This window comes from Hyperolius riggenbachi, chromosome 1 (genome assembly GCF_040937935.1).
Source record: "Hyperolius riggenbachi isolate aHypRig1 chromosome 1, aHypRig1.pri, whole genome shotgun sequence".
NCBI classification, from domain to species: domain Eukaryota; kingdom Metazoa; phylum Chordata; class Amphibia; order Anura; family Hyperoliidae; genus Hyperolius; species Hyperolius riggenbachi.
This window is the reverse complement of record NC_090646.1, coordinates 79886269-79909308: the sequence shown is the minus strand read 5'-3', so window position 1 is coordinate 79909308 and position 23040 is coordinate 79886269. Positions and strand designations below refer to the sequence as shown.

Here is a 23040-nt window from a genome sequence, read left to right as displayed (position 1 = left end):
TTCGGTGTTTACAAATTAGCTGTTCTGCCAAGGCAGCGAGCTGACTCAGCTGAGAGATCAAATTACAACTTGTGATTAGTCACAGATGAGGGGGAATTAGACAGGCTAAACTCCCTAAACATACACAGGGTGCATTTCTCTCTGTACTGCTTCTGTCCTGTGCAAGAGTACAGGTCCACTTTAATGTCAAAATGATGCATGTGCAAAACTGTCAAAGCATTTTTTATGAAACTCAAAGGAAATTTATTGTTCAAATTATGCAAAATTTGAAGCACACTCAATTTTAAATGTGCAATTATGGTATAAATTGAGAGATCCCCATATTCGGTTAGCATAAACCTTATCTATATGCCAAATACGGCATATGATTTCTTAAAGCAGTAGGATCAGCCATACTATGCCAGGGAAAAAACACATATAGAAGTATCTACTTACATAACACATGTATTATACTGTCCACGTTTTGATTTCAGTGAATGTTATATAGTAAATGACAAGAATTCTGTTCCTGGTGGGAATCATGTCTTTTGCCCACAGTTAAGGCTAACTCGTGATGTCATTTCTGCCCTTTACTTTTTTTCTTGTCTCCGCCAATCACTGAGTCACATCAGCCTTGCTTGTAAACACAAGTGAGTAGGGGATTAGGTTTCAGATAAGAAGCTGGCAGGGAAATAAAGGGAAGAGGAGGAATAGATTATAGATAAAAAGAACCCCCAGCATGCAATTCTTTGGCACGACTACTAAAGGGCCAGTGTTCCTTAAGTATGTGATAACTCCAAATCATAACAGAAGAAAAAGTTTTGAAAGTTTTGAATGCAGGCTTAGCATCTTTATCACTTCATACACTCAGACCAGTGGCTGTTGAAATTAGATTTTTATGGTGACGATACCACTTTAAGGGATGAATTCATGGATCCAACTCCCCCATAAAACAAAAAAAAATTGACATTTCTTCTGTGATTTCTACCAAAATAAATATATCGCCTGCGCCTCACAGGGATCTCTGACAAACACAAAATAACAGAGTATAAACACTTAAACAGGTCAGTGTCTTACGCATTGAAGACTTTCTTCTCCAGGCGAGAGCGCGAGGTATTTGCATTCTGCTTTAAGTCAGTCAGGTTTGGATACTTTTTCTTTTTGCCCTTCTTCTTTTGCTTCCCGGCACTCCTGGATGAGCCCAGATCTTCCCCTGTGGCTTGCTCAATCTCTCTCATCAGATCCGGGTCCCTCCAGTCTGCAACAGAACACAGGAGAATAGAGTCACACGGGCCTAGAACCAAGGGCATAGCAAGAAATCACTGCCCCCCCCCCTGCAGAACTTTGGAAGGGGCCCCCTAAACACCCCCCCCCCCCCACACACACACACACACACTTGCCGCACAGGTAAACTGCGAACCAATGTTATCCAGTTGGTTAGTGCACACTTGAATGTGTTTTCCCCATGCAGATAAAAACAAACAGCAGTGAAGCACTGCACGCATTTTCTCTATCAATTACATTCATTTCTGTGATAAAACGTGCATGTTTTCACACATACAGACACACATGGTGTGCAGAAAACACATACAGAAAACAGACAGACGAGTTTGTTCCCAGCCTCCGCTTATTACACTCACTCTGTCCATCTCTGATGGAGCAGAACTGGCTATGCACACTTCTCGGGCATCACTAAAATACACATCACTTGCGGAGGGGGTAGAGAGGTTGGAGGCTTGGGGCTGTAAACAAGAGCCTGCTGCACACTGAAGAGGGACTGTCTAGAAATCTTTGTATGCAAAACGTTCTAGGATTCATTATCAGTGGCTGAGCAGATTCAGTCATTGGAACAATTCTGCAGAGAACAGAACGTTTTTTCTCTCGCCGCACTCTTAGTTGTCAGTCTCTCAGGACAGGGAAAAGAAACTCTTCTCCCCCCACGGGGCCCCCTGCAGCTCTAAACATGAACTCAGAGGCCACAAAAACTAAACGAAAGCAGAAGGGGTAAACGCTTATCATCATTCTATATACCGTATCTCTATATGCATTTAAAGGACACCTGAACTGAGAAGGATATGGTGGCTGCCTTATTTATTTCCTTTTAATCAATGCACATCTTAGAACGAGTACCCAAAAGATCTCATATACAAGTAAACCTAGTAAATCACTATTCACCTATGTCTTACAGTAGACTGGCTACACCTACACTCTGTATTTTAAACTATGAAATAGAGCAGAGTTGATGACCCTTTGAACTTCCCTGCAGTAAAACCTTTGAGAAGTTGTCTTTCACTGTTTCTTTAAAGTATAAGTGCTTCAGAAAACAGCAGAGAGCTCAGAGAAGCTCTTTTGCATAGATAACAACTGAAGTTTCTTAACTCTTCCTGTACTATAAACAATATGAGACTTATATCTTTCCTACTAATGATCTAGTTCTTAGCTGTACTACACATACAAATAATTATCTCATAAGTTTATTTTCACTTCAGATTCCTTTTAAGCTGTGGTTTGCTGGTCAGTTTACAAATATTCTGTGTATGACAGTCAGACTTCAAGCTGCCAGTTCTCGTGACTGAAACTAAAAACTGCAGAGCAATGTTGAAATCCCAAGCGCTTTCCCAATCTCCACAGCCCACCCGCCTGAGGTAAATTCTCCCCATCTCCATGCAGCACAGGAACCATGGAGAGCCTGGAAGGAGATATCAGGGATTAAGTCGCACCGTGTAAAATGTTTACCACCCAGCAATAATACAGCTCCACAGTTTAGCAACCAAGCGGACGAGGCGATTGTTTAAATACAAGGCGAGAAATGCCGCCATTCACGACAGATAAAATGACTGTTTGAGTCAAATGAAGGAGCAATTTAAAAGCTTTTGAGAAAAATCAATAAGATGCCAGGCAAGAGAGGCTTTTTTTTGAGTGTTGATGGGGCCCTAAACCTCTCCTTGTATTGTTACAGAGTTTAGTGGCGGGGAAGAGAAAATGACACTGCTGGCGAGGGGTGGGTGGGAATCAATATTGCAGTTAGTGACGAGATGCTATTTCACAAGTGACTGGCTAAGGAACTGCCTCTGCCGGATTGTCCTCATCCAGAGCTGTTAACAAGTCAGTAAAAGCTGCAGGAGCGGACGCGACTTGCCATCCGCAGGAGAAATCGCCACTTGCTTTGCTTTAGTAGAGAAGGAGGGGCAGGACAGATTAACGGGTCAGAGCAATCATTTCTAAAACCACAGGGGTCAGCGTGCAGCTGGAAGGGACCGAGAGCAATATGGCCTTCAATTACCTCCTTCTCTGTGGAAGACAAATATCTGTGCAGGGCCACACAATATCAGCTTACAGTGCTGTCAATTGCAGATTAAAGAAGAACTCCACAGTCATCAATAGCTAAAGTTTAACACAAGCTAAAACTATTCCTTTCAGTTCTGGAGAGAGTTGTGACTAATAATACCTGTTATATTGCTCTCTGCCTTCCATTTATAATGACATCACTTCCTGTTTTCAGTGCCAATGGAACAAAGTGGCACAGACACAAAAAGCAATCAAAACCTCACAAATGTTCTTTGTCATATTAAAGCAGAACTCCAGAGTTATACCAGAGTAGCAGGAAAAAATGCTTAAAAACAGACCCATTGTGCCATAAAATCCAGGTTTTGGTAGTTAGCCACATTTTTTTCTTTGCCCTGACAAATACTGCTAAAAGATTGTGTCCTTTGTGAGTGGGTGGAGCCTCAAAAGCAGCTCGGGTTTAATGGCCGACCAGCTCTAGGAAGAGTCCTGCTGGTTTTGAACGTCTTCCACTTATGGATGATGGAGGCCACTGTGCTCGTTGGGACCTTCAAGGCAGCACTAATGTTTCTGTAACCTTCCCCGGATTTGTGCCTTGAGACAATCCTGTCTCGGAGGTCTACAGACAATTCCTCTGACTTCATGTTTGTGCTCTGACAAACTATCAACTGTGGGATGTAGTAAAGACAGGTGTGTCCCTTTCCGAATCAGTTCCAAAGAACTAAATTTACTACAGGTGGATGCCAGTTAAAGGGCCACTATGGCGACAAATTGTAAAATTTAAAATATGTGCAAACATAAACCAATAAGAAGTATGTTTTTCCAGAGTAAAATGAGCCATAAATTACTTTTCTTCTATGTTGCTATCACTTACAGTAGGTAAGACAGGTTTTGGACTAGTCCATCTCTTCATAGGGTATTCTCAGCAAGGCTTTTATTTTTTATAAAGATATTCCCTAAAAAGGATTTAAACAATGATGCTGGCCAGCCTCCCTGCTTGCTGCACAGTTTTTTGCCAGTTGGACAGAGCAACTGCCATTCACTAAGTGCTTTTGAAAATAAGTAAATCCCTGAGAATCCCCCCATGAAGAGATGGACTAGTCCAAAACCTGTCACTTCTGTCAGATTTCTACTAGCTACTGTAAGTGACAGCAACATGGGAGAAAAGTTATTTATGGCTCATTTTACTCTGGAAAAACATACTTCTTATTTGTTTAGTACAAATTATGTTTATGTTATGTACATATTTTATGTTTGTACATATATACATTTATGCTTGTACATATTTATGTTTGTACATATTTGTACTTATTGTATTTATGTTTTTACATATTTAAAAAAAATTTTTTTTTTGCCAAAGCGCCCCTTTAAGATACAGAAACATCTCAACGATGATCAGAGGAAACAGGATGCGACTAAACTCAATTTGGAGCTTCATGGCACAGGCTGTAAATGTACATGTGCTTTCTCAATTTTTTTTATTTTTAATACATTTTCCAAAACCTCAAGTAAACTTTTTTTCACGTTTTCATTATAGAGTGTTGTGTGTAGAACTCTGAGGAAGAAAATTTATGAAATCCATTTTGGAATAAGGCTACAACATAACAAAATATGGAAAAAGTGATGCGCTGTGAGTACATTCCGGATGCTCTGTACCTCTCACCTCAGGTTACCTTTCCATCATCCATATAGCACAGATTTTAACAACAATAACTGGACTAGCGACAGGCGGTAACAGCACACCACTTTCCTAAAGGAACTCCCTAGCACATTCACAGTTTATATATTACACCCCATGAAGTGCCAAAGCAGGCCGTTTCCCTGTTCCAGCTTTGAGTAGAACAGAAAGGGACATGACTGGCACTGACACATTCTGCATCAGTCATAAAGAAAGGATAGACGGATGTGACAGAGGAACCCTTCAAGGGTAATCATCCCAAGAGGAGGGCCAGCGCAGCCGACTGTGTGTCAGCAGCACTTAATGACCTGAAGTCTCATTATGTCTATACTTCACGGCAAATGAAAATGCACAGGCCAAAGTTTAATGGCTGTGGAGCGTCATTAGGTCGCTTCCACTTATGCAGTCATTTACCATCACTAGAGACTGAAGCTGAATGGCTTCTGTGTCCTGGGAATCCCTGACCCAAGACCATCCACCTGCCAAGCTCCACGCAGGTAAATGAGTCTGAATATGCTTCTTTTAAAGGGAAAGTTGCAATGGTACTAACATCTGTAGTTCAGTACTGAAAAAAAGCCTTTTTCCATTTGTAGTCAGTTCTGAATTTCCAAAATGAGGGCTCAAGTCTGAACCTTTCTGGAAGAAATGGCAATGTTATCCTATTTGAAGCACACACCATCCAGGAATGCCCATCTTGCTGCAAGAGTCAGAACAGATGTCTCAGGCATAGTGTATCAGCAAAAATTGTGTTTAATTTTGGTAGTTCAGCCCCCGAGCACTCTCAAGAATGATGATATGGCCCTTAGCCTAAAAAGTTTGGATGCCCCTGCCCTATGGCTTTCCAGTGTGCCCACTGCTACGTAGGACTTCACCATGGCCATGAAGGGAGAGGTTGTGTGCTGTTCCTCAATATCATCTGCAGCAATCCAGAGGGTGAGTAGAGCATTGTGTGAAAGAGGGAGTGGCCTGTCACATGGGAGGGAGGGGGGCTAGTGGGGCAGCTAAACCAGCCACAATGGATAGAAAGAAGATCCATGACTGAATAATCAATTTTAACTCAGTATTTTTCCTGTTTTTCCAGCGGTTTTATGATTTTTACATATAAACACCCTGCTAGCCTGCCAAACAAGGGAAGTCTGAAGGATGAGTAGGGATACTTATTATCCAATGGCCATGGGGAACCACAGGCTAAAATTCACCAACCATTGGGTTTCTCGGTTTCTTGGCTTCCAAGTGGATGGGCAAGACCTTTCCAAGTTGAAGGATTAAGACTACACTTAAGGGTATCGTGTCCATCAAGAGAAGATGGATATAATTAGAAATCATTGTCAATACATGCAAAAAGGTTAGAGGGAACCTAAAGCAAAATAAAAGTGGCCAGTTTAACTTACCTGTGGCTTCTTCCAGCCCCCTGCAGTCCTTCTGTGCTCTCAACGGGACAGCGGCCTTCTGACAGCTGCATGTGCAGTCCTGGGCCGTATGACTCTTGATCGTGCTCCTGTGAGCAGGAGCCTTCTGTGCTTGTGCAGTTTGTAAAAATTAAAAGTGTGCATGTGCAAAAAGCTCATGGTCACAGAAGCACAATCAGGAGGCACGCAGCCGAGCATGCACAGGACTGGCTCAGTTGGCCAGCTTTCAGAAGGCCACTGCTGAACGAAGCAGCAGGGAATGATGGCGAGGGACCAGGAGGTCTTCACGGCCCGGCACTGGAAGAAGCCCCAGGTAATTTAAACTGGCATCTTTTATTCACTTTAGGTACCCTTTAAAAATTAACTTTGACCTTAGACTATATAGGTAGATACAGATAAATTTAGGTTTTTAGACCCTGGTTAATGGATTCCACCTACCTTGCTCCCTGGCTCCCTTCTCAAACCTTTCCCGGGCTTCTCTTTCCTGATCTTCAGGATTCACCGGCACTCCAAGCTCATCTCGGGGAATGATCTTCCCATGGAAAGGACACTTGAAGATTAAAAAACAATGGAGTCACACAGGAGAAAAGGAAATTTAGATACAGAGAGGAAGATTGACAAAGATAAGATGCAAAGAGCCAACGGAGCAGAAGACTACAGCGACCAGATGGAATAGTTCTTTCATCTTCCAAAGAGCGTGATTGGCTACTCCTTGCAACTGCTCAAGTTTTACAGCAGCTTTCACTGTAGATATATCTGTAAACCAATCTTGCTGTTTTGACTGACACTTCCTGAATATCAAGTTTCATTGGTTCGGTTTATCATTTACATATAGAACTTCAGTGTTCTCTCCAGGCTCTTTTTGCCGGGTGCTCCACCCAGCTAGTTTTGGTGAGCACCTGGTTATCATCGGCTCACCACCTCATCTGTTGTAACCAGAGTTGTACAGGAAAGCGCTGGCATTCCATTCTCTCATCTCGCCCCACCGGGCTACTTTTTCATGCCACCTGGCTACTTTTTCATGCCACCCGGCTGGAAAAAAATTCTGGGGAGATCACTGAACTTATAAATTGAACGTTATTACCCAGATCTTACGATGCCTTTTTTGGGACATCTCTAACAAACACGGATAAAACTACTACAAATGTACACCAATGTAAACTGGTGACCTTATTGCACTATACTGTGCAAGTCAGTAGCAGCATATCATGGAGATTCATTATTAGTAAAAATAAGTGTCCATTTACAGTTTTGGCACACTGCATGCCCTCAATGAGAACACAAATGGCTTGAGTGTTTTTTGGCCTAAAGTGGGCCTTGACGTAACCTTGATGTGTGGTCATATGATGTAATTGTACACAGTGCACTGAGTGCATAGCTTGGACTGCCAGGTCATTTTGGTAAATCTGCAAATGCACAGGGCAGGTAAATGGTCATGTGGGGAGGGAAGGCAGGCGGGCAGCATGTCACATGAAAGCAAGTGGTTGGGGTTTACCAGAAGAAGAGATTCAGGCACTGTTGGGGTGGTGGAATTGTGAAGACGAGGGGGTGGAGTTAGGGAGAAAACACTTATTGCAGATAAGTTTGTACTTTATAATTTAATCGCGTCCTTCCCCAAAACACCAGTGCTGAATCTTAGAACTTAACAATTGACAGAGAATATGAATTGAAGAAAAGGGGTGATCAATGGGGTGCAAATTATTTTGAGTTGATGCTCATTATGCAAATTTTGTATGCAACTTTTGCAGCTTGAAAATGAACCAATCAAATACTGCTGAGGTAAAATACGCTTGGTCCATTTTCAAGCTGCATAAATTTGCATACAAAATTTGCATAATCCTGCATCAACTAGAAATTACTTGCATCTCATTAACCGTCTTTACTAAATAAACAATGGATTAGTATTTTTTTGTTTTTTGTTTTTTTTAAAGATTGGCACATTCATCAGCAGAATTTCCATAATACATATAAAAAAACTATGGGTCATATTGCAGATTGAATTAAAGGTCACCTAAACTGAGAAGTATATGAATTTTTCCTTTTAAAATAATACCAGTTGCCTGACTCTCCAGCTGATTCTGTGTCTCTAATACTTTCAGCCACAGCCCCTGAACAAGCATGCAGATCAGGTGCTCTGATTGAAGTCAGACTGGATTAGCTGCATGCTTGTTTCAGGTGTGTGATTCAGCCACTACTGCAGCCAAAGAGATCAGCAGGACTGCCAAGCAACTGGTAATTTTTAAAAGGAAACATCCATATCACTCTCAGTTAAGGTTCCCTTTAAAACTGTAAATTTCAAATCAATGCTGAATATAATAAATGAACCGAAAAGGCATATAAAATACAGATTTCCTTAATGGTGAATATGTAGGTGGCAAAACATCAAAGGGCACAGTCGACACATTTTTACTTTCCTTCTCTGCACTTGTTCCACACCCCTATATACACTAGTGACACGGGGGCGGAGTACATAAAAAATATATACACTTTTACACATTTTTAATATAAAAGTCTTTTTAACCCCGCCCCCTCAACAGATAATCATATTTTCCTGAATGAAGACACCAGGCCAGCCCTTTATAGTGGGATTGTCCCTATAAAAATCAAATTTCAACAGCAACTAGTCTGAGTGTATTAAGTGATAAAGATGCTAATCCTGCATTCAAAACTTTTTCAGCTGTTATGGTTTGGAGTTATCACATATTTTAGGGGCGCTGGCCATTTAATTGCCATTGCCAAACAGTTGCATGCTGGGGGGTCTTTTTATCTATAATATATTCCTCCTCTTCCATTTATTTCCCTCTACTAATGACATAAGACAGTGCACTTCCTAGTATAGACCTCAGTGGGAGTGTCTGAAGACTCTTGGAGGAGGGCAGGTAACAAAAACACAATTAGCAAGAGGAGAAAAAAGAGTGAGGGAAGAAATTATGTCAGAATTAGCTTCATTCAAAGGTAACCAAGATGGAAACTGTCTAGAATAGGATTCTCTGCTTTTCCTTTATAAAATTCACAGGAATCATAACGTGGACAGTGAAATACATCTGTTATGTAAGTGGAACTAGTATTTATCTACTTATATATGTGTTTTTTATTTCTAGGTTAGAATGGGTGTCACTTGTTCTTTAATGACACAGTTGGGACTGGCAGGGAACTAGGATTCTCTAAGCGGGAATACCCACCTTGATTCTGTCTTGCCTCTCACACAGGGACCCATTAGGCAAGGGAACCCGACACTTGTGTTTTACGGGTTCAAACTTGCCAGGGAATGAGATGTATCTGGTCTTCAGCATGGCTTCCAGCTCTTTATTTTCCACTTCCTCATCCAACTCATTTGGCGCCCAAAATCGATGCTGGGAACTAAACCTGGATATAAACAAAATACATACAAAATAGAATGCCTTTGCAGGAAAAAAAAATGGTATAATATGTACCATCACTGTGCAAGCTTCTTTGTACATTCATGTTGTTGGATATTACCTTTCAATGACTTTTGGCAGTTAGTGTCACTTTCTAATAATAGTAAAACAAAAAATTCCGATGTGAGGAGTGGAGGAGGGAGAAGAAGGTAATGAGTAGGACAAAACGTTGTCAGGTGAGGTGGAACTTCTTGTGTATTTCCCTTAAGGCCCCTTTTACACTTGCAGGTGAAACCTGTGTGGCAATCTGGTTATCTTGTAATCTGCTCAGCACCACAATCTACCTGTTAGGGTACCCATTAAGTTCTCGATCTGCCAATAGATCAACCTTCCGATCTCTCTCTGGTCTAGCCAAAATTTTCATTATTCTTGTTCATTGGGGATGTAGTATAACGCTCAGTGAGGACAGTGCAGGAACCTGGAAGCTCGATTCCAATAACAAACTGAAGAAAAAAGGAGATGGTCCGCACTTGTCCAATGTCGTTTTCAAACTTTATTCAGGACGTATCCAAAAAGAGAACCAGCATCACATATAGCCAATATGTTTTGGACCGCTATGGTCCTTAATCATAGCTAACCTGATTAAGGACCATAGTGGTCCAAAACATGTCAGCTATTTGTGATACTGGTTCTCCTTTTGGATACATCCTGAATAAAGTTTGAAAACGACATCGGACAAGTGCGGACCATCTCCTTTTTTCTCCATTCTTGCTCATTGGTCACTAGTAACTGTAAGTAGGTGCAAGATGAACTGTCAGTTACTGTTCTCTTCAAACTTTCATGTCCTAATGGATTCCTGCATCTCTTCCTGTATCCTTATATATCTGCTCTGAGGCAAATCACCATGCAGCAGAATGCAGCAGATAGGTGACACCACAAATACTATCTGTTGAGCATATTTTGCAGGTGTCACCTGGCATCCAAAACACAATAATCAAGAGACTGAGGCTCCCTCATCAAATGATAGTACTGTGGGTTACCAGGGCTTTAGGCTGGTTTAATAGACTGCTGCTATATGTTATTTTTAATGATCTCCACTCTAAATAACCCATTGTTGTCAAGACGGCGTTACCTCTTCTGGCTTCTTTTACAGAGTAAAAGGCGATAGGGGGATGTAAGCAATTTTCTGCTTCAACAAATGTGTAAATCAGCGTTGTAACAGCTGCCACAACCAACGAGTGACAAGGCTGAGTGTCACGTGACGCTGCCTATAGATGCGCGTACCGCGTCTCTCACCGCCCTGACCTGAACTTTAGCTACAAACTCATCTCATGCAGAAAACAATTAAATGGCACTAGTGTGCGGTCAATACTCTTTACAGGGAGATAACCTCACTGCACACAGATGAGGCTTTCCGTAGGAACACAAAACAGTTAAGCTTCGGCTCAGCCTGTGTTCTTAAACCTGTCAGTAGAACGGACAGGATGTGTGACAGGAGCATCGTCAGCCAAAGCCATCAGTCATTGCGCTAAATCTCTTGCCGCTGCCACCTAGTGGCCACTTTTCACGTGTATCAACAACATGAACAGACAACATTTGTAAAGCGCTTTTCTCCAGTAGGACTCAAAGCACATAAGCATGGCTCAGACCAGTAATTTTGGTAAAGAGGAAGAATTCTACAAGTACGCAAATGTCAGGTTAAACAGTTGGCTATTCAATCGGGATTTGAATAACTCCAAGGATGGGGCTGTCTTTACTGGGTGTGGTAGGGAATTCCAAAGGGTAGGGGCAGCATGACAGAAAGCTCTGGCTCCAAAGGTTTTGAGGTGCATTCTAGGAGTGACCAAATTTATGGATCCTGCAGATCTGAAGTTGTGAGAGGTGTGGTGAAGTTTTCAGCAAGTCCTTCATGTAACCAGGGCCCAAACTGTGTAGGGATTTCAATTTCAACAGTCCAACAAGTTCATTCTTTCAACTAAACCCAGACTGCACCTTTGTAAAAACAAAGTTTGCAAGAAGGGTAAAGTGTACTCGAGGTGAACCTCATGTACGAGAATGGTAATACTGCGCAGGCACAGCCACAATCTTCAAGCGGGAGAAGGTGCGAGGAGGACACGGGAAGGTTCTGGGGGGTCCAGAGGGTTCCCTCAACCTAGGCAACTATATTTTCATGTTTTTTGGTCATGATTCATGTTGGGCTCAATTTAAAGAGGTCCCCCATGTCAAACAAACAACCATTTCCAAAGAAGGGAGGGAGCTTTCAACATCCTTAGTCCTTTGGGAGAAAAGCACTTTATAAATGTTTTTGTATTGTATGTATAACATACAATAGTGTTTTATCATGTCTACCAATACATTGTGGAAATAATACTCAACTGCAGTCACTTAACACCTGCATAATAATGTCCATTAGCTTGACTGGGAGAGATCTGTGGCAGCCATAAACCGCTGGCCGATTCTTAAACAATTTCAGCATGAAATCTTGCTGGAATCGGTCTTGCAACGCCGCTTCGCTGCCCCCTAATGTTCTCTGTCTACTCCCCCCCCCAGTGACTGTAGTTATGCAATTATACTTTACCTGCAGCCACCCACGCTGCCGCCATCCTCATATTTCCGCATTTGCAACCCCACGTGGTTGCCGGTGTTATAGCACGCGGGGTGGGTGACATCACGGTAGTCACGTGGGGCCAGAATGGGAAAGTATTGTGAACACAGCAGCAGACACTAGTGGGCGGCGTGACAGATAAAGTATAACTGCATGGGGCATGGGGGGGGGGGGGGGGGGGAGGGACTGGTGTTAAAACAGTGGGGGAAAGCGGCCAGGGTTTTCCGTCGCGTTTGCAATTATCACACGTCATTACCGCCACGCACCCGATCGAGCATGTCTGCCCGAGATTTCCCAACATGTCCGATCAATTCATTCGACCAAGTTTGGCCCAAAATTGGTCGCATTGTCGATCCAGCATGCTCTTGGCAGCACCAATTTTAATCCGATTCGATTATCATCAAATCGGATGATCGATTGGCCACCAAGTCGAGTAATCTAATCTTTAGAGCGGCTTCAGATTATTACAAATGCCCATTAGAGATGTTGCTTTAAATAAGCGGTTGGTTAATAAAAAGATACAGTGCTCTGTTTAGTCCCGATATTTCCATAGTGAGGATTTGCGCCTGGCACACAGTATGTCGTGCACGGTTGCACGCCTGCCCTCTGTAGCTGAACAATCCAGGAACGGCCGGGAAGGTGTCCGAGACGCAGTGCTTTTATTTTACTGCCGGTTATTCTACTCACAGGTGAAATCAAAAGCATATTTCACAGGCTGTCGTGCACATGCTGTACTGCTGCGCTTTTATGCCCCGCCATAAAACAGAGGGCACACCTCTGAACCACACGCCGATTATTATTACCAATATGCCAAGCTACCAAAACGTGATTTATACACGCACAGGCAATAGCCGGATCAGGCCCGAAGAAGATCCGGGAAGCGATAGCAACATGAAACCTGTCTTCTGATTTCTAATCGTCAAAAACGGAAATCAGGAAAATGCAGCTTTCTTGTTAACCACTTTAGGTCATTTTTAAACTTTCCTGAACCTGTGAAATAATGTCCTGATGTCATGTGTGGACAGCAAGCATACCCATACCTGCCAGGCAATCCATCACTAATATTCATCATTACAACACCATAAAATGGTAGAATGCGGATTGTGGTGTATGCTTAAGATTAAACTGCAAATCTTCAACCCTTTTGACACATACGTGGAGGACAGCTTAAAAAATGCACTTCATTCAAAACCCAGCAAGCAGGGGCGTAACAATAGAACCTGCAAGGGATGCAGCTGCAGGGGGGCCCAGAAGCTGCGGGGGCCCCATGAGGGGAGATGTTTATTTTCCCTGTAATGAGAGACTGACAACTAAGGGCATGGAGAGAGAAAAAAACTTTCTGCTCTCTGCACATTTGTTCTAATGACTGCATCTGCTCAGCCACTAATAAGGAATCATACAAAGTTTTGTAGACAGTCCTTATTCAGTGTGCATCAGGCTCTTGTGTACAACGTCCTGCCCCCTGCCTCTCCACCCCTCCCCAAGTGCTGTGTACTATAGTGATACTGGAGGAGTCTGCAGAGCTAATATCTGCATGGGGAAAGCACATTCAAATGTGCATTAGCAATTGTATAACATTGGTTCTCAGTTTACCTGTGCTGAAAGCAGGGTCCGGGGGTGTTAGGGGGCCCCATCCAAAGTTTAGCAGGGGGGCCCAGTGATTTCTAGTTACGTCCCTGCCAGCAAGTAATTCATTTAAACATATATGCATTATTCGGTGTACTCAAACACAACATACTCCTCAGTGTTAGGAAACCTCCCTATCTCTCACCCTATCATACAAAGCTTTACATTAAGTTGTCACCTCCTTACATTTCCTTACTAATCTCTAGATCATCAGGAACCTTCACTTCTTCCAGGAGAAACTCTTGTCCTCTAGCTTAGTCACCTCCTCTTACTCCCGCCTCCAGGACTTCTCACGAGCATCACCTCTCCTTTGGAATGCTCTCCCTCAGCCTTTCATGCTCCGAGCCTGGAAACCTTCAAACGCACTCTCAAAACACACCTGTTCAGATAAGCCTATAATTTGCTATAGGCAGCATTGGAGGTTCACTGCCTCATTCGCTAACTCCTTTTTCTCCTTTCCTAATGTCTCCAACCTACAACCCTCTAGACTGTAAGCTCTCAAGGGCAGGCACCTCCTCCTAGTGTTACTTATTTTGCTGTAAGTTTTCATAAGAACATGCACCAATATTGGTGGTGTCTCAAACCACACATCAACTACAGTATGTCTGTATTTGTATTGCTGGATGTCCTGACTGTACAGAGTTTTGAATGTCTCTATCTATGCTCCCTACTATTTGTTTTGTACTATGTAGAGTGCTACGGAACATGTTGGCGCTAAATAAATAATAATAATAATAATAATACTTCCCTGAGATTCAGCAAGATTCCCACTAGGCCATCCACTACTCACTTCATCAAAACTTCTTGGCCAATGTACGACCTCAGCTTAGCAAAACCGGGAAAACCAAATTAGCTTCCAAAATGAAGACTAATTGAGCTGGGAATGTTTACGTTTTCCAGGCCGCAAAGCCCATCTTACCGAGAAGAAAAACAATTTACTCACTTGAGTATTTTTCCAGCTGTGGGCTGCTCCTTCCCCCAGTAGTGCAGATCAATGCCGAATGGTACGACAGGTGCTCTTGTAATCTCTTCGCTTCTCCTTCGGTCTGTGTTGCTGTGCTCTCCGGAACTGAAGCAGACGGAGACAGAAAACATTAGGCTAAGTTCACCAAGCATGTGGCAACCACAACCCCTGAACCCACTACAGGCCCGCTGGAGCTTCATAAGTGACTTCTATAGCTGCAGATAAACGAATCAAGACCCTGTTTCATCTCTATCCACTCAATGGAGGAATGAGACAAATATTTATGTGTCATTTATAGCCTTGTGTGTTTGAACATATTTAAAGTGGACCTGAAGGACAGAAGGAAAACCGAGAGAAATTCACCCTGTATGTATTTAGAGAGTTTAGCCTGTCTAATTCCCCCTCATCTGTGACTAAGCACAACAGCAGTGTCAGCTGGCTGCTTCCATGAAAGCAGGAAGTACACACACTGCAGATTTCCGCTGTAACAAAGCAATATTTTTCTTTAAAGGCTATTATGCTGTTGCATATCTTTTAGAGCAGACAGGAAGTTCTGAGTTCAGGTCTGCTTTAAATAGCTCAGCTCAGAAATTATTTGAGGTCCTGACTCGTCTAAAAAGCACTTTAAAACCTCGCTTCTTATTATTTACATACATTTATTCCCAGATACCATCCTAAACGCAATCTCCGCTCTAACAATGTTCTCCTGTCTTCCTCTCTGCTGGTCTCTTCTCATTCCCACTTACAAGACTTCTCTGGATCCTCTCCCCTCCTCTGGAACTTCCTCCCTCAACACATCTGTCACTCCCCAGCAATTGCCCTTTTTAGGCACAACCTAAAAACTCACCTCAGGCAAGCATACCATTTCACTTAGGACACTTTGACCTGAACTCTTGCACAGGACACAAGGAAAACAGAGAAATGCACTCCGTGTGTTTTTAGAGAGAAGAGCCTGTCTAATCTCCCCCCATCTGTAAGTAATCACAAGTATAATGTGATCTCTCAGCTGTCAGCATAGAAATTCGGTAGTTTCAGCAGACACAGCTAATGTGTAAACACCGGATTTTAACCCTTTGACGCTTTCCATGGAAGCAGGAAGTAGGCACACTGCAGCTTCATTGCAGGATTTGTATCAGCTGTAACGAAGAAATGTTTTTCTTTAAAGGTTATTATACTGTTGCTTATCTTCAAGAGCAGAGAGGAAATTCTGAGTTCAGGTCCGCTTTAACACTGTGTAATGTGTGTGCATATCTTGCAGTTGGAACATGTAACTGCCATCCAGCAAGTGCTTTGGAAAATAAAGGAATTCATGAGAATCCCCGGTGAGGAGATGGATGAGTCCCAAATCTGTCACATTTCTACTGCCTACTGTAGGTGACAGAAACATAGGGAAAAAAATGTACAGTGCATTTTACTCCAAGAAAGTGATCTGCAAACAAGGCTCTCCAGCTGTTAAGGAACTACAAGTCCCACAATGCATTTGCCTTTATGAATTGTGGCTGTGGCTGTCATACTCCTCCAATGCATTGTGTGACTTGTAGTTCCTTAAAGGGGAACTGAAGTAAGAGGTAAACGGAGGCTGCCGTATTTATTTCCTTTTAATCAATACCAGTTGCCTGGCAGCCCTGCTGGGCTATTTCTCTGCAGTAGTATCTAAATAACACCAGAAACAAGCATGCAGCTAGTCTTGTCAGATCAGACTTTAAAGTCTGAAACACCTGATCTGCTGCATGCTTGTTCAGGGGCTATGGCTAATAGTATTAGAGGCAGAGGATCAGCAGGGCTGCCAGGCAACTGGTATTGCTTAAAAGGAAATAAACATGGCAGCCTCCATATACCTCTCTCTTCAGTTCCCCTTTAACAGCTGGAGAGCCAGGTTTGCAGATCACTGCTCTAGGACAAATGAATAACTAATTCACGTGCATTTTACACATTTTCGCGATAGTGGTCCTTTAAGAAGCTCAATAATTTGATGGTCTCCTTTGAGAATCTCTCAGGGAATGGATCAGAAAGGGTGGGTACATTTTGCAACAGATTTCCTATTTTAATCAATAAAAAGAATGCAGGTTGGGTGTTGCGGTACCTGGAGGGTGATGGTGTGTGTGGAGTCAGTTTATCCCTCATAAGCTTAAGCGTTGCAGCAGCACAGGTAGGATCCAGCTCATCATCATTTCTCTTGCGCTTTACTGTTGCCCACGTCTGAGATGGCTTCTTCACCTCTACTTTTTTGACTGGTGTTTTTTTCACTGGAGGAGATGATGATGTTGATGCCTCAAGTCCTGTGACAGATTCACAATACAGCGATCAGCAACATGACAGAAATGGCAGCTAGTTTGTGACGGCATTAGTGCTCCTCACTACCAGGAAATTGGGGACCTTATGTACAGCTAAAAAATGTAAGGCCAAAGAATGTTGAATAAAATGCACAGATTGTGTAGGTAAGCTCTCATACTACATGGAGGTGGTAACATTGGTAAATCATTGGCCAGTCAAAATTGATGTGTGTACAAGTCTTTAAAGAGAATCTGTACTCTAAAATTCTTACAATAAAAAGCATATTATTCTATTCATTATGTTCTCCTGGGCCCCTCTGTGCTGTTCCTGCCACTCCCTGCTGCAATCCTGGCTTGTAATTGCCAGTTTTATCCAGTGTTTACAAACAAAAGACATAGCAAGTGATAGGCTGAGAGTAGCTCAGTGTGTGAGTCATACAGAGTGTGCAGGGGGCCTGGAGAGGGTGTGTATAGCGTCTAGCCAATCACAAGCAGCACAGCACATTCCAGCCTGACTGCCTCAGCTCGACAGAGCCGACAGAGAAGAAAAGATTTGATCATATAACAGAGATAATACAGCCACTGTGCAAATAGGAAAGGCTGCAGTTAGACAGAGCACATTAGAACAGGTATAGGAACTTATAGGATAGAAGAAATAAGGATACAAATTTTGTTACAGAGTCTCTTTAAAGAGAACCCGAGGTGGCCTTGTATTACGTAAGTGGGGCACAGAGGCTGGTTGGTCACACTAACACCAGCCTCTGTTGCCCCATCGTGTGTCTCAAAGACTCCCCTGCTCGCCGCTATACCCCCGCAGTGCTGGCGACACGCAGCGTGTCGCCAGCACAATGTTTACTCTAGCGCTGTCTGTCAGCGCCGCTCCGCCGCCTCCCCCGCATCGCCGCTACCCGCCCTCGTCCCTTCCCTCCCGCTGATTGGAGGGAAGGGACGAGGGCGGGTAGCGGCGATGCGGAGGAGGCGTGGGAGCGGCGCTGACAGACAGCGCTAGAGTAAACATTGTGCTGGCGACGCGCTGCGTGTCGCCAGCACTGCGGGGAGTATAGCGGCGAGCAGGGGGGTCTTTGAGACACACGATGGGGCAACAGAGGCTGGTGTTAGTGTGACCAACCAGCCTCTGTGCCCCACTTACGTAATACAAGGCCACCTCGGGTTCTCTTTAAGCCTGGTGCACACTTTGAATTATGATTGACCAATCACTGACCAATTGTACCCCCTGCATGCAGCATGAGGGTTTACCAACACAATCTGTTCATAGTATTCAAAATATGTTTACCCTCATACTACAGGGAGGTGGTAAAATTGGTCAGTGATTGGCCAATCATAATTGAAAGTGTGTACCAGGATTTAGTTTTCCAAGATGTGGCTAGAATAATTTATTTTTAAGAAATATGAAGCCTCCTAAAATTGGACTTTTTATGTAACATTTCTCTTCAGCAGTATAACCCAAGCTAAAACGCTGCATTCTCACGGCAGAACGGTGTCATTAAACTCCCCCAAATACCCTTTCCAAGTCGTGGATTTTGCTGCCCGGGGAGGCAGAGCTTAGCGCTGTAGCTCTGCCACCAATATCATCAATCACCGCTGATCTCCGCCTCTCCCCGGTCCCTCTCTGTGAAAGAAGGCTGAGAGGGGCGGGGAGAGGCGGTGATCAGCGGGAATTGGCGAGAGAAGAGGCAGAGCTACAGCCCAAAGCTCTGCCTCTACAAGGAAGCGCTCCCCACATTTAGGCCAGGGGATTTGGGGGGTTTAAATACAGCGATCTGCGGGGATGCAGCGTTTTAGCTTGTGCTATGCTGCTGAAGAGAAATTTTAAATAAAAAGTGCAATTTTAGAAGGCTTCAGAGTCTCTTTAAATAAAAAAAATCTTCAGAGAATAAAACAGATTAAAGTCACTTGACATTGAGATGGAACTCTGCATCCCCCAAAGGAAAATCTATTTAGGGGATGAGCAAATTACCACTATCCTGGGGTGATAAAAGAGATTTTACTTGTGTAAAGCCTGGTACACACTTTCAATTATGATTGGCCAATCACTGACCAATTTTACCACCTCTGAGTAGTATGAAGGTCAAGAGATATTGAATACTATGGCCAGATTGTGTAATTAAACCCTTAAGGTACCCATACACTTATAGATTTGCAGCAGATTCGACCATCAGATAGATTTCTGTCATATGCCTGTCAAGTATTTATCTGATGTGTGCCACACACTAGGAACAGATTTCCAATAGATTTCAGAATGCAGTCTATTGGAAATCGATCTAAATGCATTATTGGACCATTAGATCCAAAGCAACTCTATGGTCCATTGATTTGCTGCCAGCAGCAGATCAACCCAGATTTTCCATCCGGTCAGATAGATAATATCGATCGAAATCGACCACAAATCGATCGATTGATAGGTTTGATAGAATAGAATCGATCGATGGCTGAAATTGACCAGTGCATGGACCCCTTTATACTACATGGAGGTGGCAAAATTGGTCAGTGATTGGCCAATCATAATTGAAAGTGTGTACCGGTCTTAATAGTTCGCAAATATCCACTATTTACCTTCTATGCTGGGAGAGAGGAAATGGTGCAAATTTGTTGGAAAATGTATTTATATTTTATAATACTACCTAATAAACGGACACACACAAAAAACAGCGCAAAAAGAAAATGTAAGAAAGGTAAATATGAACTACTAAATATACATTACTTTCTTTTAAAAGCATTCTAATAAAAATATAATGATATTAAACCGCTGGAACACCACTATAACATGGTCAAAGGGTTTTTTATGCCTTAAATGACCAAATAGCAGCTATTTGCTGGAAGCAATGAGGAGGACGGTGCTGAGGGAATCAATCGATAGCGGGAAATAGAGAGGCAGGCCTCGGAGCGCGGAGATAGGCCGCAGAATGCTGACATTATTGATTTTCGCCAGTTCAGCTGGTCTGGTAATTAAAATGTAAATTTGAGAAAGAGATTATGTCCTGACAGAAATGGTGGGATTAAAAAGGCAGATAAAAGGCCCAGCGTGGAAATTCACTCACCACAGATAAAAGGAGAGGGCCTGCGTACCGGGCTTAACAGCTGTGTGGCCTCACAGGGAAAAACCAAAACATGTCTGCTAAAAGGTCTTATAGAGAGATGTGGAACACTACAGAGACTCTCCTGTAATCAGGGGGACAGTAGGAAATGCGCAGTGCACACCGAACTGCTCCATCGTAACCTTAGCTGACTGCGGTCAGATCAGTAGAAAGATTAAATCTGATTGGCTGTTTAGGCTTTACTGTATTTTCCATATAAGCCCTGAAGTCCGGCTAACAATGCGTAGTCCAGATCTGACCTTAAAGTCATCCCCACTTCCAGCCAAACCCAGCTGTTGGCTAAGGAGCGCTTGGACAGGACCCATCGTAGCCACAGACATTTGCAAGTACCCCACAGTGGACCACAGTAGTCAGGTTTGCTTAGGACCCTCTACGTTTGTAACCTGACATGTCAGTGTAAAAGGAACCTAAAGTGAGAGGGATATGGAAGCTGCTGCCATATTTATTTCCTTTTTATTCACTACTGAGGAGGTTTTCACAGTTTTGCGCAGCTCTGATTACTTTGGCAATACCTTTACCACTACACATCACACCTAATGATCCATATTTTGTATTTTTGGGGACAAATTAGGCTTTTTGTGGATAATATATACTAGGGGAGAAGGGTGGCTTTGAAGGTTGGGCATTAGGTAAGGGTATCCTTTTTAGGCACTCATGAGGGTTAGGGTTAGGCACCTACAGGGTGGGGTGGGATTAGGTGCCAGGTAAGGCATAATCAAATATTGGTAATTTAAATTGCCAATATTTTACAATTAGCAGCGTCACAATATGCATTTCTGACTTGGAGCTGTGGTGTTCCCCTTTCTGCTGTCCACAACCCAATTAGAATTGGATGCCAATCTGTGAATCAGTACGAGATGATTGCTCTACCCTCACCTGCAATGTCCAAAGGACATTAGCTTCTGGACTGAGCACAATGAAGCTAATGTTTTTCTCAACGTCAGGATCCCATTCACAAATCTAAACCAGATTTGTTTGACCTGAGAAGAATGAGAAGGGAAGTACATTTGTTCCAGATGGAAGAGGGCTTGTTCCGTGGCTGCACTGTGCTGCAGATACAGCGATAGAACAGCGCTGTACAGTTATCACAGCTCTCCAAGCCGAGAGAGAGAGACATAAGAGCGGTCCAGGTACAACGCTGCGTCCTTCAGTTCAGCAGCACGGCGGAGGCTGTAGCGGCGCCCAGATAAAGAAACAGCCTGTTCTCAGCTCTGTCACTCCTGGTTTATCAGGCCTGCCGGCAGACAGATTGGGGGGAGGCCAGGCACTGCTGATGTTATCGGGATCTGGACATCATTGTCAAACATAGGCCATACATTTCCTGCGCGCGCCTGACAGAACCTACTCTGCTGAATGGAGACGGGCAGAAATGTGGCTCTTCATATTCAGACGTGTCTATAGACCGGAAAGGACTGAGACGATGATAATCCAGAGGAGTGAGGTCAGATGGACTGTTATGAAATGTCTGTGGGTCAAGCCTGGATTTACATCACAGGAGCCTATAGGCAGAGATGTTCTGGCAACCTAGTCTTCACCCTCCGCGAACTTACAAACCACCACTGAACCGCACCGCAAATGTGCTGCCTGGCCCTGATGCCACTTCTTCTTTACTTTCCCTGCCCGGTGTAGGTAGCAACAAATGTCCCTTAATACCGAGTGTGTCTCTGGCTACCTAATACTAGCTAGATGTGCCCTCAACTGAAGGGAGATCTCGTCAGTGGAATGCCGAGAGGTGGGCGGGTAACCTCTCATTTGTGCTCCACTTGGAATTTTACATAAGGAGGGAGGGAGGCACTTGAGGAGTGGAGTGAGCTGCCTTTCCATCATCAGGCGCCGGTAGGCATGTGCCTACAGTGCCATATGGCAAAGTCCGGCCCTGCTGTGGGTAGTAGATGACCCCCATCTCCTCGGTAAGTTTGCTTAAAGGGATACTTAAGTCAAAATTAAAAAATGATTTTTACTCACCTGGGGCATCCCTCAGCCTCCTGAAGCTGTGTGGTGCCCTCGCAGCCTCGCTCCGATCCTCCTGTCCCCGCCGGCGGCTACTTCCGGGATCGGCGACAGCCGCTGACAGGTTGGGAACGCGAGTGATTCTCCGCGTTCCCAGCCGCTATATCACCCTCTATGCTGCTATAGCGTATAACATATACGCTATAGCAGCATAGAGGGTGATATAGCGGCTGGGAAAGCGGAGAATTACTCGCATTCCCAGCCTGTCAGCGGCTGTCGCCGAACCCGGAAGTAGCCGCCGGCGGGGACAGGAGGATCGGAGCGAGGCTGCGAGGGCACCATACAGCTTCAGGAGGCTGAGGGATGCCCCAGGTGAGTAAAAATCATTTTTTAATTTTGACTTAAGTATCCCTTTAAATGCAGTTCCGTTTTTGGCTCTTTGGAGGGGTGGTGCTGCCTGGCTTTATCTTTGTCCAGAAACAAGTCGACTTGTCGCCTGTGTTTAAAAGCATCTATTTCTTGCAATTTTTCAAGTTCCAATGGGCCTTTACTGCTTCTGAATGCATATTTATATCACCATTGAAGAAAACTTTTTGTGTCTTTTTGTATTTTTTTTTTTTGCAGTTATTAAAGCTATGATCATCCTTATAATTGGTTTGCAGAAGGTTTTTCCTTCAATTCCATAGCTTTGTAATTTAATAAAAATAGATGACCTCTGCCAGAACTCCATGACCAACCAATCAATGCTGGTACTGATTTTACAAAGAGATCGTTTATATTAAGGGGCACAGTAACA

At 43.5% G+C, this 23040-nt stretch overlaps 1 protein-coding gene across 1 annotated transcript in view; it reads right to left on the bottom strand.

The window, feature by feature from the left end:
- UVSSA (UV stimulated scaffold protein A) overlaps window positions 1–23040 on the bottom strand; it is a 129417-nt gene that overhangs the window by 14834 nt on the left and 91543 nt on the right. The window contains 5 exon segments of the mRNA XM_068275698.1: window positions 1057–1237; window positions 6790–6901; window positions 9534–9717; window positions 14885–15010; window positions 16989–17184. Of these exon segments, the coding sequence (XP_068131799.1) occupies window positions 1057–1237; window positions 6790–6901; window positions 9534–9717; window positions 14885–15010; window positions 16989–17184 (799 nt within the window).